Consider the following 15,779-nt stretch of genomic DNA (forward strand, 5'->3'; position numbering starts at 1 on the left):
GGGCACCGTAAAAATCAGCCAGTTATTGTTATTTCATTTAATTTTCAGTTTTTTAAACTTAGTTTGAGCAATTTGTACAGTTATACTAAATATACATATTAGTTTTGCTGTTTCTAAGCTAAATAGGGATAACAATTAAATACAAAGTTGAGGGCGGGGGTGATACTATCCGGCTAATTCGAACAAGTGCTTATACCAAGACTAAGCAAGCTGCGCTCGACTTAACAATGCATTTGCGTAAGCTTTTAAGTGAATAGTTTAAAATTAACTTTCTGGGGGTAAAAGTTACTTAAGCATATAGAAGCGTTGCCGTGGAACAAAAGGCAGGAAGAAGGCTTCTTTATAATTATTTAGTAAAATGTTCTTATTTTTAAAATAAATAAGACACCCTACGTTTACCTTAAATCTTAAAGGCTAAAACTTCAAAACGTATAATTATAAATTAAAGGCCTCCTTAGTTATATTGTACGAAATCAACCATAGACTAGTGGTGCTTTAGCTAACTCGATTTAAGAGGTTTTAAAAAGGCTTAAAAAATTGAAATAATTACTCAAGTAGTGGCTACGTATGATGTTCACCCTTAGTCAGAAGAACCGGAAATGTGTGCTAACCAACTTACAGGTTTAGCTTTCCATGATTCCTACATTTTTACCTACAAGCTCAATTGTACTCTTTTATTAACTATATAATGAAATCAAGTTAAAAGAAGCTGAAAAGTGTTGTGGAGTTATAACAAAAAAAGTTATACTCCTATACATACGTAACAATTTTTTTAATAGTTGAGCTTTACTTTAGACCGTATTTGCTTCTACATATTCATAGGTTTGTTTGTTAACCTTACTAAAATACTTTATCATCGATTTCGAGGGTCTCAAAAATGCACTTTTCGCAAACTTTACAATTCTTGAAAACTGAAAATAATTATCTTTAGATGAAGTAAAAACTTTGCAAGATTATTATAGTACGCATCATAACAGTGCTTTAAACCAAAAAAGCTACTTATACTCTACAACACATACAGAAAAAGGTAAAGGAAGCATAGGTGTAGGTAAAGCTTAATTCACTTCCTTTTCTTACTAATCTTAACTAACAAAGAAAATTTCATAAACCAAACAGTAAAGCACAGAACCCTTCGCCACGACAGAAATAATTACAGGAAAAAAAGGTCATGCGGTGACCAAACAAACGTTTGGACCAATCAGTTGTGGCTACAGGAGCTTAATGTTTCACATTAGGCAGGGCCAATTAACCTAAATTAACCTTAATTGCAGCAATCGAACGTTAGAATTTTTAAATAATATAATTTTAAATTGAGCGATCGGAAACTACTTCGCGTGCTTCAAACCCGGAAGTGCTTTAGCGGAGTTGTTACGCTCCTTCCTCGGCTGTATCTAATTGTGTTAATTTCAATCTTTACTTGGAATTTTGGGCTAATATTTTTGATAAAACGCTAAAAGTTAGGTATATTTCTTACCACGATATTTATAAAACAATATAATGTTTATATTGTTTCTATAATATTTAATTTTTACTATTATACATAGATCTTGTTGTTTCTGTAGTTTTTTTGCCTTGTACATTTGTAATATGTACGCCTCTTCGCCACAGTCGACTTTAACAAACAGCGTTAGCGCAAGGGGTTGGGGCGTTGAGTTAAAGAAAACTGAAGTTCAAGACAATAATTCCAGTAATTATGTTTATTTAAAAAGTAATAGGAATCGTAAAGTAGTTAAAACTTGGCGCCTTCAGAATGGCTCTGATGAGTGTTCCATTAATTTATTAAGCTCTGTATTGACCACGAAAAATGGTTCATACTGTAAAAAACATGATAGTAATAGTCTTAACGCCTTACATGCTTCTAATAACAACATTGCTATTGCTGGCGGTAAGTATAATAGTAAACCTTATAATAATAATGAAAATAATAGTAGTAATAATAATAATCTTAACACCAGCAGCACCAACAACAATGAACTTGTTAATAATTATAGTAGTAATAAAGGAAGTACGAAGGGTAGTGTTAGTACTGATATCCCTAGCGGCGATGCCGTTGTTCCTAGTACTGTCACTTCAAGTAGTTTAGAGAATGAACTTATTTTAAACCAATTACAAGTACATTTACACGACGTCGCTTCTACCCCTTCTAATACTTTAGAATATCCGTTATTGTTGCTTGCTGAAGCTGAGGATCTAGCGAGTCAGCAAGTTGCTTATTTTCAGGAAAGTCGCTATCCCGTTGACCCTGAAATGCGAACACTTAGAAGTCGTTTAATCTCTACTCTATCAAAAATAATATTTTTGGATTTTGACTTCGCTGTGGAAAACGATGTGGATAAAAAACTTTGGAAACTTTGTTTTCATAAGTCTATTGAAGAATATCGTAAAACAATTAGAGAAATTTCTTTAAGTATTGAGTCTTTACGGAAATCTGAAGTGATGTCTAGTGATCCGACTTGTTTGACAACTGCTTCGAAAGCTTTAGTTCTTCAAAATAAAATTCTAGAGTTATCAAGATTATGTCGTTGTTTTCGAGGTTTACTCAACGAAGCTGTAGGGTTTTATACTTACTTAGCTGAAAGGTTTTCTATTATAAGCTATTATTTCTTACCATGCTTATATAATTGCCCAAGGCATGCTTCCTATCTTAGATTTTTTATTTTAAATTTTAAATTTTTAGGTAAACTTAAAAACTTAACTCTATTTTATAGACTCGCCCGTTGCTTTGATCTCCACTTTAGTTCACTGGTCTCCTTTGATTCTGTCGGGTTTTCCGAGTGTCCCACTTATGAACAGCCCACTGCTGCAAGCCGTTATCCAGCTCTTTTAAGCGTCCACCGTTGTTTAATTTATCTCGGTGATCTTGGTACTACTAAAAAGTTTTATTTTCCTATAATAATAAACGTCTCACTTTTTTATCCACTATGTACTGTTTTAGCTCGTTATTTCGAGGTCAGTTGTGAAGTAACCTCGAAAGATTTTATCATAAGCCGAGATTACTATTTACAAGCTCTTGGACTTTTATCCATCAATGGTCTTCCACACAATCAACTGGCTGTCTTGAACACGTACTCTGAGGATTATTGCGGTGCTGTGTATCGCTATTGTCGGAGGTTTTTATATAAGAGACCACGTTGCCGTGTGCTTCTTTCTACGCTTTCGCTCTCTGCTACAGTTTGCTGGTTGCCGAGCCTTTTGAAACTGCTAAGTGGAACTTGCAAAAAGTTTTTGAGGGCTTTAAGACAGGAAAAGCTTCTTGTATAGAGAGACATCGGAATTATAAGAAAGCACCAGCACTGCAAGAGTTTCTTCAGGCGTTTCTGGAACTTCACAGTCGCTTTTTTCACGGGGAAAGGTGGTAATATTAGCGCAGACTGTAGCGTTGCTCACTTTTATCACTAGTAGCATTGAATCACTCCGCGTGCCCATGAAGCAGCTTCTGACTAAATTGCTGGTTGCTATAAAGAAGAAGGCCATCTGCAGCAGTACCATGTTTCAGCTTGTTATTATTAATATATCGCTCTTTTACGGCTACGGGAAAGACACTGTTCCCACCGGTTCTTCGACCGTTTGAGCTTTTTGTCTTTTTCATAATCTTTCACAACAGTCATAGAGACTTATTCTCTTCGTCGGGATTTTGCTACTGAATTTATCTTTAACTTCATGGCGACAGTTCTGACATCGACCTCAAAGTTTGTTCAAACGGCTGCTCAGCTAGAGAGCAGCAATGACTCGGATCCCCCCGACAACAGAGTTCCTTACAGACGCAGAATGCCCAAGCAAAAGAACCGCGGCGACCATCCGCCGTTTATGTCATCTCTGAAAGTGTTTTTTGATTGGCTGCGCTGGTCCTGTGATGCCTGGTGGCCTCCCCATGAGCGCTCACGTCAGTTGTTGAATCGTCGTTTGCTTCCTAGTTTGGTACGTTTTTCTACCCACAAGGTCGAGTTTCCGTTTTACTTTTTTTTTTAGGCTTCGATGATTCATTTTTTGCCACTCGCTTTTAAACTACCCAAAGATCTACTGCTCTCTGTCACGGTCTTCTGGCGGCAGCCCTCGCCTCTTCCGGAAGACATCGAGCTTCAAGGCTTCTCGCCACTATCTACTGCTGTTAGTAAGTACGTGATGGACGGGAAACCCACCGAGGAACCTCTTCACATCCGCGTTCAGTGTTTTGTAGCATTTGCCCAATGGGCCATACAGAAGTTTGACTGCCGTGACTTATTTTTGGGGCCTGGTCGTCTCAGTAGTGCCGTTTCGCCAATTTTTTTTGAATCTTTTGGAGAAAAGCTTTATGGAAACCTTAATGTGGGCGTAACGCTTGCCGATAGTCGCAAAGACTGTTTAAGCGCTGCCAGCGCATTTAAAACCAGCGAGGCAGAACTTGACGGCAGTAAGCAAAGTTATGTAGAAGCCGATGACGATGATGGCGCTGACCTCCTTCACGCCGCTAGTGCTTATGTAGCACCTCCTCATCTTTTAGAGCACCATGATCCCGTTACTAACGAAACTGTCTCCCCTCCAAGCTTATCTGCCATATATTCCTCTCCCGTTCTCCCTTTCAACGAAAAAGATTTTCCGCATATACCCTCTGCTTGTACGAAAAGCGAGGATGACGACTTGGTTCATCTTTGTCAAACTGCCGCCCTACCAAACACTTATGAGCCCGGCCTATCCCCTAAATCCGCTCAAGAAATTCCTTCTTCCGCCCTCAATGTAAATTACTTTAAAGCGTTTTCTTTTTCTCCAGGGGGTTGCACAACCTCAGAGCGCCGCAATGATTACTCGCTTTTCGGGTTGGTAGAACCGATATCGCCTTCTTGCGTCAATGAGAGCCCCTTCCTTCCTCCGTACCTGGCGCCTTTATCTCAGTGGCGCCCCCGCTGTGACTGGCATACCCCCTTGCCTACCACCGAAGTAAAGGACTTTGCGGCGATCCACCGGGAAGGCAGCAACGCGGGGGATACGTGTGAATCCGGTGATACTGGTTCTCGGTTACTCACTTCATCGAAATTACTAGGAAGCGTACTAAAGTCAAGTTCTTCTGAGTACGCTTCTTTTACCGCGTCCACTTCTCGGTCGTACCTTCTTTTATGATATTCCCTTCAGCTAATAACAAAAACTCATTGTAACTTTACCTATAGAAGTGGTCGTCTTGATAGTGATGGTGAGCGGAATTCTGAAACTTGAATTATAAATTTTAGGCCAACTATGATATTAGCCTACAATACCCGCTCTCACCGCTTCTAAGTTGGCTCTTGTTAAGCCAGCATAGCATGTGCGTATGCGAGGAGCGCAACTGCAAGTCTTTGCGCTATAGTTGAACTTTTTTCTTCTTTTATAGTCTCTGAAGGCTGAGCAAGCGAAACTTAAACCACTCGGTTCTCCGATTCTTATTGTACTCTAGTACGATTGAGTTAATTTCTTGAATATAATTTCCTGACTGGTCAAATTGAAAGGCTTTGTACCTATCTGTATATCCCTTTTCTAATTAAAACTTATAAAATTATTGTTACAATAATATAGTCTTCCTTATATACGTTTATGTGCGCTGTTATGCCCTTTGCAAAGTTACGATTTTAGACTATGTTTTATAGGCCGTATAGAAGTATTGACTTTAGCGGAGACTTTTATCTATATAGTAATATGCATTATTACAAATTTGCGGGCAGTTCCATATGGTAGCCTTATACTTATGATAAACGTGCAACGTTACTGATTTTGTAAAAATTGTTAAAATTGTATTATGGTTCTGGTGTTACTACGGGTGATCTATACTTTAGCAAAACTTTTCTTGTAGGCCAACTTTATATTAAACAATATAGGATTGCCAGTTGTGTACCTCCATATACGGGATGCAGTATTTACAAACGCGCAATTTTACTGATTTTTCGTTTTATTTTTTATGATTTTGGCATCACTACGTTAAACTAAGAGTTGGCCTCTCTTTTATTTTGAAGATCAACCTGAGGATTGCCAACTGTCCACCTTCTTTGACTCATTCGAAATATAAATGTACTTTAAGTATAAACAATACAGCAAAACAAACATTGTTCGGAAAGTTTTGAGTTATGATTTTTAAATTTTTTACTTACAGGTTTTGAAGTGAGGGGGCTTTTGAAACACACCCACATTTTGAGGAAAGTATTAGCTTAATTTAAGAAAAAGAAACGTAAAAGTATTCTCTTGTCCAGCAAAAAGCAATAAAAAACAGAACTTAAGGAGATAGGTTGGTTTTCTTAGTTTAATTTTTTTTTAAAAAAATTAAAAAAGTAAGCTCTTTTTATTAACAGAGTTAGAAAATAATATAAGTTATTTAATATATTGGCCATTTTAACAATTGTATTGAACTGCTACCAACTTTTTTATTAAAGTAGGTATGGAAATAATTGCTTACAAAAAATGTTAGGCACCTCTTTTAGAGGCCTTTATTGTTTAAAACCAATATAAAAAGAGAGGGCCCGATAAGTATTACTTCGCTCAACAATCTATGCTCTCTTAAAGTACGATAATACGGGCAAGTCTCAACTTGAAGTTGACCTTTTCAATGTAAGCTTTCTATGAAACTGTAAGCAGAAAACTTGTTTGAAAAGTAGTTCAGGAGCCTTTATTAGTAATTATAATTGACGTAGGGCTGCAACGATACCAATACTTCGGTACATTTTTTACAGCACTTTTATCTTTTCAAAAGTATTAAACTTTTTTTAACACAAAGATTTAAGTATTTGCTTGAGTTATTAACTGAACAGCTTAGCTTTACCATAAAAGTCAAGTTTGGAATTCTCATTAAAAGGTTTGCGAATTTAAGTACTAAGTAAACCCGTTTATGGGTGGCAGTCGTCGCTATTAATTAATGTCCATAATTAGTTTGATAAATTAAGAATATACAATACCACTGGTTCTTAGTTTTACTCTAGTACCCGTAGTTCTTATTGAGTAACTATAGCGTCTCTAACGTAACACTAAAGAGAATGCTTGATGAAAAACTTTTTGAAATAGCTTGCGCCCGCCAGAAGATTGAAGCCCCGGGTTGACATAGCCTCATAGTTATATGTACACACCTTAACTCAGGAACCCTTTCTGTATGGTATAGTCGCACACTCTCTTTATAGCTCATATAATTATTGGGCTATTCCAAATTAATAATTCCTGTTATGCTCCCTTTTTTAATTGGTGGCAAGGACACTTTCTTACAACGGAACATAAAAAGTTAAAATCTTATAAGGTTAAGGGGTAACCACTTTAAAGATCCGTAAGAAAACTCATATATGTGATCAAAATTCGTATAAAAGAACAGACCACCATGGGCAACTAAAGCTGAAGACTTTCGATATTGACAACACTATCCGGCTTGATTACAACCATAACTTGCAACAGCATAAAACGTGGTTCTTAATGTAAAGGTCCACGCCTTTTTAATATGTTGAATTAAATTTATTGTTTTCTGATTAGTTTAAAACATTTATTGCTACAATTTAAAAATATTATTTAAAAACTTTATAAACCCTATCACTTACTCCATTGGACCTGAAATGTCCCTGTTATAAACTCTAGACTATGATTTTTTCGGGTTTTCTTTGGTTATTGTATTTGTTTGTATATTATGTGGTTCTTTAATAATATTTCTGAAGAAAGATGCATCAATTCAGTTTAAATTTCTTGAGTCAAGGTTAGTTTCCTGTTTCACACTAACATATAATAGAAAAGCAGATAAGTGCGCAGCTTTTCTAACATAAATTTAACACCTTTTTAAAATGAAATATACATGTGTAAACAGAAAAAATTAAAAGGGGGTGAACATTTAATGTCCACCAATACTAAACAAACATTGTAAAGCAAACATTAAAACAACTAAAATACTTTGTTAGTTAAATTATAAGATCATAAAGGCACGAACTAAAACAAGTGTTTATGAAAGCAATACTTAAAATGTTTAATACTCTAACAGTAAATCTTATAGCGACAGTATATTTTGAACAGCTAATTTAAATAAAAAGAAAAGTTTTAATTAAAATATTTACGGGACAAGAGTAAATTATAAAAATTAAGAACGCAAATCTTTTAAATATCATGAAAATTTATTCCCCTCCGTTCATTCTTTTAACATTAATTTACCTAAAATGCCTTATAACTATCAGTACATGTTTACGTCACATAAAAAGCTTTTAATTCAAGCTTGCCATATATAGGTATAGGAGCCGGACAATTTTACTATTTAAGAAGCATTTAGCAACGAAAGGAACAGGAGAAAATTCATATTGCCAGGGGTGAAGAAGGAAAACTACTCTAAAAAAAGTAATTATGATTGCAAAATTTAAATTTTTATATACTGTAATAACCGTTTTCGCTATTGAAGTTTACCCAAGTGCTAAACTTTGTATAAATCATCATCCTAACTGTTTAGGTAACACTAATTGCTATAATATTACTAATAGTTGCCACCAAAATTTTAAAGCATTCGAAGACGAGAACGAGATAGTACTCGATTATTATTATACAAGTAACGATTGCCAAGGAAATTACGAAAGGTTTTTGGTGGATAATGCAACATGTGAACTCGTGGAATTTGGATCTCATAGATTGGGCTATATAATGACAACAATAAAAAAGAATGGTGATTTCATTACTAACGCCATGCTGAAGTATACAGGCACTATAATTAGCATATTTTTTTTAATCATTATGTGAGAACGAAGACACCTAAAAAATAAAAAAACTTCGCTTTTAGATGTATATTTACACAAGTCAACTACAAACACCTTGCAGTCTCTAGTCATTACGCCAGCAAATTTAATGCTTTAAAGGGGATGGGGGTTAAACATTATAATCGTAAACGGTGAGTATATAATTTTAGCTAAAAAGCGCGCTCTGGCGGTATCCCAGTGGGCATTCTTACTGTGGCAAACCCCGTTAAACTTGGGAAAGGTTTGAAAAGTCTAAACTGGTTTAAGCTAATATTGTTCAATTATAAGTATAATAAATGTGCTAGCGAATTTTTCAAATATTGCTTAGTTGCAATACAATCTCATGCTTTAATTTAAACCTTACAAGCATTTTACCATTAACAAGAAGTTTCTAGTTCCTTTCCAACATCACATGGCTCGTATACAAACCTGCTATTGAAAACACAGGGGACTAGTGGGTTGCATTAGCCCCGCCTACCTTTTATGTTGAGTTCAACATCAATTCATCAGTTTTAAAAAAAGAACTATTTCTAAATTTTTTAGGGTAACAGTGTAAGTTTTTAAAATTTGTACTATTCTTTAAGAATTATGCAACTAAGAGTTACACTGCAAAGTAATTTATGACCGAGTTAATATTTATATACGATATTCCCTGGCACCCGATCCAAATGATATACCAATTTGGCGAGTAATAAACACAGAGTTTAAGCAGCTACTTTAACCTTCGCTACTTCAGCTCAAGTCAAGTCCACTTTTTTGTATAAGTTAGGAGTCTTAAAAAATTAGATCATAAATGAATATTTATAGGAGCTAAATCCTTTAAAAGTTATGATAGCGACAAAATCAAGATAAATGGGTTAGTAATAATAATAAAAAGTTATAAAGCAGTTTATCGTGAACTAATTTTAAAAGGTTCGGAACTCACTAATCTAATTTTTCTCTTAAATCGCAGGCTTTATCAAAAATTGTTTACTCTATAAAAACAAAAAAAAATGATTGTTTTTTCTTATAGCAACAAATAAAATTTAGAAAACAATTTTAATAACAAAACTTTACTTTAGGTTATGAAAAAAAAAGTGACGAAAATTTAGCTCATAAAAACTTAAAAATATACTATATACGTTATTTGAAATAAAAACTCTCTTGCTAGTAAGCAGAAACAGCTCTTACGTACAAACAGTATATTAACAAGGGATTCGTTGTTCAAAAAAAACTGTTTAGAGGATCTAAGAAAAGTTGTATACAGATATAGGCTTTAACAATTAAAAGTCACCAAAACATTTTTTTAGCGATTGAAAATAATTACACTTGTATCTAAAGTGTACTCATTCGCTCCGCCTTGATGGGTTGGTTTGGTGGTGCATTGACGAATAGTGTATTTACTAGTATTATCTATATGCCGTGGACCCCAATATTTTGGTTTTCATGCTCAAATTTTTTTAAAGGTAGAGTTTTTATGAAGTTTCTATACCTATTAAAGCTTAATACACTTTAATATGTGCGTCTATAGCAAAATAAAAAGAAATACAATCATTTAATACATTTTAAAGCGAAGTGTAATAGTTAGGAAATATAACCTATAAACATAATACTTGCAACTTTCTACGATTACATGTGAGAAACCAGAGGTAAATAGTACAGTCAAATGCTTAGACTTTTACGTCTACTCACAAGCAGTCGAAGTTGTTATTAGTGTAGATACTTACTGACTTCAATGAGGTTAGGTTTTCCTAAAATTGAACACAATTTTTTTAAGGACACCTTAGTCTTCCTTTTTAAACGGCTAAGTGGTGATGAATAGACTAATAGATTTTCCTGTGTAAATTATAATTATAATTTGGTAAAGAAAAGCCTACCATAATTTTGCGAAAGCATTTGTGCTGGATTTTTATAATCTTTTTTTTTTAACAACCTTATCCTACGTATAAGATTTTTAGATTAGCTAAGAGAATGATAGGATACTATTAAAAATTGAAATGGCTATGTTTTTTTGACCAAGCAAAATGCCTATTAGGAGAAAATAAAGACAGGACAGATTGTTAAGACCTAAAAAAGACATCTTAGCTGTATACTAGACTTGTTTTCTAATAAAAAATGTAAAGAAATCTACTCCAGTTACAAAGCTTCCATTTTACTAATCATTTTTTTATTAGCAATTAAAGAAAAAGTCTCCAAGTCCACGAATCAAATGTTCAATATATCTTCATAGCGGGTATTTTTTGTAGAGATTAATTGCTACTTAAGGAGAAAACATTCTTAGTTGAATGCGATTAACCTATTACATGGGTATTAAAAACGAAAGTACTACGAGGATGGAGTGATATACTCGGGACCTAAAATATACGGAGTCATTATACTCAGTATTATGAAGGTATTGCTTAATTTAATCCTATATCGGGTTACTATAGAAATCCTATTTAGTATGTCGTTTATTGGCTTTGACAGAAGTCCTTCAAAATCGACGCCTCAGGAGAATCAGCATACTGAAAAAATTTGCAAAGCTTGTGATCATTAAATTTTCTTTTTAAAAGTTTAACTGCAAACGAAATTAAAGAGGAGCGAGATTTAACATTAGGGAACGCTGCACGGTTAAAAGAAGGGCTGCTGGATTTAAATTGTATCGGACGAACACCAATGAGGTATACGCAATGGACGATCCATTGAAGTGCCCACGCCAGAGTGGATGTAAAAAATCTATAAAATGTCCTTTTGACCGACAGCAGAGTGAAAATGAGAGAGACAAAGGAGAGTGTAGAAGCATCTTAAAGGAACGAGCACGTAATATTTTACACGAACATTTAACCATGTAAAAGCATTTGCGCTAGATGGGTACCGCGTTTGCTGACGCTTGACCAAAAACAAAGTCGAAAAGGACATGTCAACAGAATATTTGCCTCTTTATAAACGCAATCCGACAATTTTTTCGTCGATTCATTACTATTGATGAGACTTGGGTTCATCACTATACTTTTGAGAGCAAACAACAGTCGAAAAATAGACCGCTCTGGAGAACCGACTCCAAAGAAGGCAAAGATAGTCGCAACGACTAGCAAGGTTATGGCCACCATTTTTAAAAATAAACCTTGGTATAATTTTTATAAAAGAAAAAAAGGTCTAGAAGAGTTTTAATCGGACTTATTAGAAAAATAGTGCGAAGAAATTAAAAAAAACGGCTATATACTGTTTTTTTAAGGCACTGCACCAGCTTAAAGGCCCCTTACTCATTGCAACGGCTAAAAACCGACAAATTTAGCCCCGTGCTACTTCCATCTGTTTCTAAATCTCAAGTGGCTTGGTGGATTGAGATTTGCGAACGTTAATTAGTCTTTAAAGCTTTAAAAGAATTTTTTGAGCACCTCGACAAATCGACCTAATAGTCTGGCATAACGGCCTTAGAACATCGTTGGAGAAGTGCACGGAGGCTATGTTGATAATCTAAATCAATCTAAAAAATGCTTGTTCTCCCCGTTCAGGTCAGGAAGTTATTGCTCCACCTGCGTATATCCGTGTGGCTCTCTAAAAATTACCTTTTCTATGACTGCTGTTAAGCACTTTTTACCATCTTGGCATTATATGCTTACACATTAAAAATACAATAATTATAAAGCTAGACTAAAAGCAAATAGTTTTTAACAACAAAACATAGACTATCAAGAAGTTTCTTCACCAAGATACTTACGGACACCTACGGTTACTACTGTTTTTATCCGAAAATTAATATGTCAATTCGAGTGACTGATATGACCACAGTTTTTTCTCACACAAATTACAAAAACCTACATATATTCACATTGTCAAAAAAATTATACTCATTAAATATTACCTCAACAAAAAAAGCTTCTGAAAGGTTCTATGATAAAGAGGGGGGAAGTGCAATACAAATTAAAGTGACACAATATAGTTTAAAAGAATACTAAATTACTCCAAAAAGATTTAATGAACTACAAAAATACGGATAAATGCAGAGCAACCTCGATAACTAATTTTTTATGGCAAAAGTTTCGATACCATAGTTAGCATAAATGTCAATGATTGTATAATACTTAATAACACCAAAAACATTTATAAGGCTACGCTAAAAAAAGTATCACAAACCTGATCAGATTATACAAGTAGGATACTAGGGATAAATATATTCGATAGCAATGATTTAATTACTAAATCATAAACATTAAACTGAACAGTTGGCCTTAAAATTAAATATAACACAAAGAAAAGCATTTTGCACCTTTGTCAGCATTTATTAAATGTAGACTAGTAAATTTGAAATAGGCAAAAATGTTGTGAACAGCACTACAGTATTACAGGTTCTCTACGCAATATAGCTGAAAGCACCTGAACGGGCATTTCCTACGCCACTACACTTTTCAGCAGATATTAGTGTACCACAGCAGTTTGTGTATATGAAAATTGCAAGATTTTAAAAAAAAGGCTCCTTAAGCTTTTCCTAGGCCGGCAACTTAGCATGCTGTATGCTAAATCCAGCAGCCTATTCAATAGATTTACAAACTTAATAACATATCAACTATACTTTTTTTTAGCAGATTTCCTATTTAAAAATTTAAAAGCTTTTAACTTCATTTGAACTATAATTATAAAATTCTCTACCAAGAAATGAAAGTCACTATAATCGCTAATGCTGCTTACAACACCAGAGATAACATAAATTTTTCAAATATTAATCGAAATTTTTAAAACAAATTTAAATAATAAAATTTCATAATTATAAATATAGCCATAATTACTAATTAATAAAAAAGTCGCTGCGCTATATTCTTTTTCTCTTTCTTAGGCTTTTTTTTATCGTTTTCATAAAGTGAACAACTTGTTGTAAGAGTTCTATTATTTTTTTTGAATGCATCTTAAGTTAAAAGACTAACAACCCTTTCATTACACGGCAACTGAAAGGTCTCATAGAAACATAGTGCAGCCTAATTGTAAGCTACATCTTTACACTCCTGCCTGCAGTTTTTTTATTACACTACAACATAAAAATGGTCAAAGTTATGGTTACTTACAACCCTTCCAAAAGCTTTAAGAATAATGGGCTTGACCTTAGTTCCTCTAATGGTAAGTCAAAAATAATTTACACTAAGTTAGTTTGATTCTCCGACTTCTTCCAAGCAGGCGTAATACTTTGGCGCAAGAAATAATGATAATTAAAAGTTTAGGTTAATTTTAAAATATAATTTCGCTGGGTGAACACGTTTAATTTTTAACTTAGTAATGTGAACGAGGTCTAAAAGACACCACTTTATGAAAAACATATGCTAGTAAAAAAAATAAGACATTGTTAACGTCCTTAAAAAATTCTACTTTTAAATACGAAGTGGTTTGTAAAAATCTATTAAAATTAATTACAAAAACTTTTGATGACGTAAACACTTACTAGTAACGATATTATTTTTTGTCGAATTTTTTTTTATCAAGAATCTCAATATCTATTCACGGAATAAAACTGGAGAAGACTTCTACCCGTTGTCTACGGTCTATGCTCTTTTAGCACACTTGGAGAGAATCAAAAGTTGAATGCTTGAATGCACTAGGCAATCTCATTTATGACAACGGACAAATTATCTCTTAAAACGTTTTTTTTATCGAGTCGGTACTTCTGTGTACCCTTTCCACTTCCAAACAGTAGAATTAAATATTGCAACATTTTTTTTATTTAGTTATTTCATAAGTTCAATACGCTTTTTACTTAATAGATAAAAAATCCCAACTCTCTTATTAAGTATCCATTGTAGCAAACTAGGGCTATGGCAAAATAAAATTCCTAATATTTCTTACAAAGCTTTTTTTTCTAAAAAATATTTTACTGCCTGCATCATATGTTTAGTAATTTTATTTACCTTACAATTTTACCTTCATTTAAAAGTAAGTATCATTTACTCTATTGACAACTTCTATATTAGAGATTATATATTATATATTTAGGCTTTAAGCTATTTGATTTTAGTAACCATGAAGTTTTTTATAAATATATTGTAAAATACAAAATTCTGTTGCGTTACGCCAACACCTCTCAAGATCAGAAAAAATTTTCTAACTTAATTAGTATTGATAATTTTTTTTATACTGCCTCAAAAACCATAAAGGTGCTCAGGAAAATCGTTAAAATTATTGTTAGTGCAAAATATGCAGTTAAAAAGATTTATGAGAAATCGGAAATTAATTATGTAATATATCAGACCCTTTAAAAATTAAAAATTAAAAATTTTAATAAAAGTTTATGGCAGAATGCTTTAACTCTTTGCTGGTCTAAAGTTATGTAAAAGAATACCCGCCATATATTGGGTAAAAGTAGGGGAGCCAGATATACACAGCGCCAAAACATTTATAGTTTTTTTTTGTATGCTATAGTACTTTTGTGTTGCCAAGATCCTGAACAATACTGTATAAAAAAAATGCACGTTTTGATTTAAATTGTGCGAGGAGAAGTCTATTTTATTTTTAATCTAGGTTGCAATAAAAATTAACTAACACTAACGTTACAAAATGGTTTTTATTAAAATTGCACAAACGTCGAGAGTGAGTAAAATAAAAAGACAAGAAATTTGTGTTCAAAAGGTGTAGAGAAAAAAATTATTGTTAGCAAGATTAGCAAATTAATGAATACGTCGTGAATGGTGCTAAGATGACATATAGTTCCATAATGTGTTTAAACAAGCCGTCTACTTCAGCTGAGGAAAGATAGTACAAAGATGATTTTGCTCTTCGAGAATTTAACATTGAATGGGACCACCAGTTTCTGTTTGAAAAAGGCGTTCGTTCTAAGCCAGTAGGCCTCATTTATAATGCATGTGTAGTCGTGTCAAAAAATTTAATTCGGGGTGGTATTTTAGTTAAATGCATCCTGTCTTTAATACAAAGCTCCCATAAATTTAGAGTTTAGAGCAGATTACATAAGCGGAAAAGAAAAAATCTTTTTCTAATCATCAAACAATTTTTAGGAGGGCTAGTACTCAGCAGGAAACTATGGTCAAAGTGTCATAAAATTTCGCTTCTTCATAGAAAAAAAAAGTTTATTCTACAGCTGAAGAAATAGTGAAACCATGTGTTTAAAAATCTTTTTTAAAACAGTAGCAGATCTAAAAA

The 15,779-nt window shown here is 33.6% G+C and overlaps 1 protein-coding gene across 1 annotated transcript; it reads left to right on the plus strand.

The window, feature by feature from the left end:
- The first annotated feature begins 1,587 nt into the window (after positions 1 to 1,587).
- On the plus strand, positions 1,588 to 5,417 carry LOC135145895 (uncharacterized). Its single transcript, XM_064078016.1, has 8 exons — positions 1,588 to 2,579; positions 2,709 to 2,863; positions 2,936 to 3,110; positions 3,173 to 3,352; positions 3,400 to 3,554; positions 3,605 to 3,918; positions 3,970 to 5,075; positions 5,142 to 5,417. The coding sequence occupies exons 1-8, from the start codon at positions 1,588 to 1,590 to the stop codon at positions 5,185 to 5,187; spliced, it is 3,123 nt and encodes a 1,040-aa protein (XP_063934086.1). The 3' UTR covers positions 5,188 to 5,417.
- Positions 5,418 to 15,779: the final 10,362 nt, after the last annotated feature.

This window comes from Zophobas morio, unplaced genomic scaffold (genome assembly GCF_036711695.1).
Source record: "Zophobas morio isolate AGI-343-1 ecotype UQ-CSIRO unplaced genomic scaffold, CSIRO_AGI_Zmor_V1 ptg000201l, whole genome shotgun sequence".
NCBI classification, from domain to species: domain Eukaryota; kingdom Metazoa; phylum Arthropoda; class Insecta; order Coleoptera; family Tenebrionidae; genus Zophobas; species Zophobas morio.

Excerpts from the sequence above, each read along its gene's own strand:
- LOC135145895 (XM_064078016.1), top strand. The coding sequence starts at position 1,588 with ATGTACGCCTCTTCGCCACAGTCGACTTTAACAAACAGCGTTAGCGCA. Across the intron at positions 2,580-2,708 it reads TATACTTACTTAGCTGAAAG|ACTCGCCCGTTGCTTTGATC; the intron begins GTTTTCTATTAT and ends TCTATTTTATAG. Across the intron at positions 3,555-3,604 it reads GAAAGACACTGTTCCCACCG|TCATAGAGACTTATTCTCTT; the intron begins GTTCTTCGACCG and ends CTTTCACAACAG.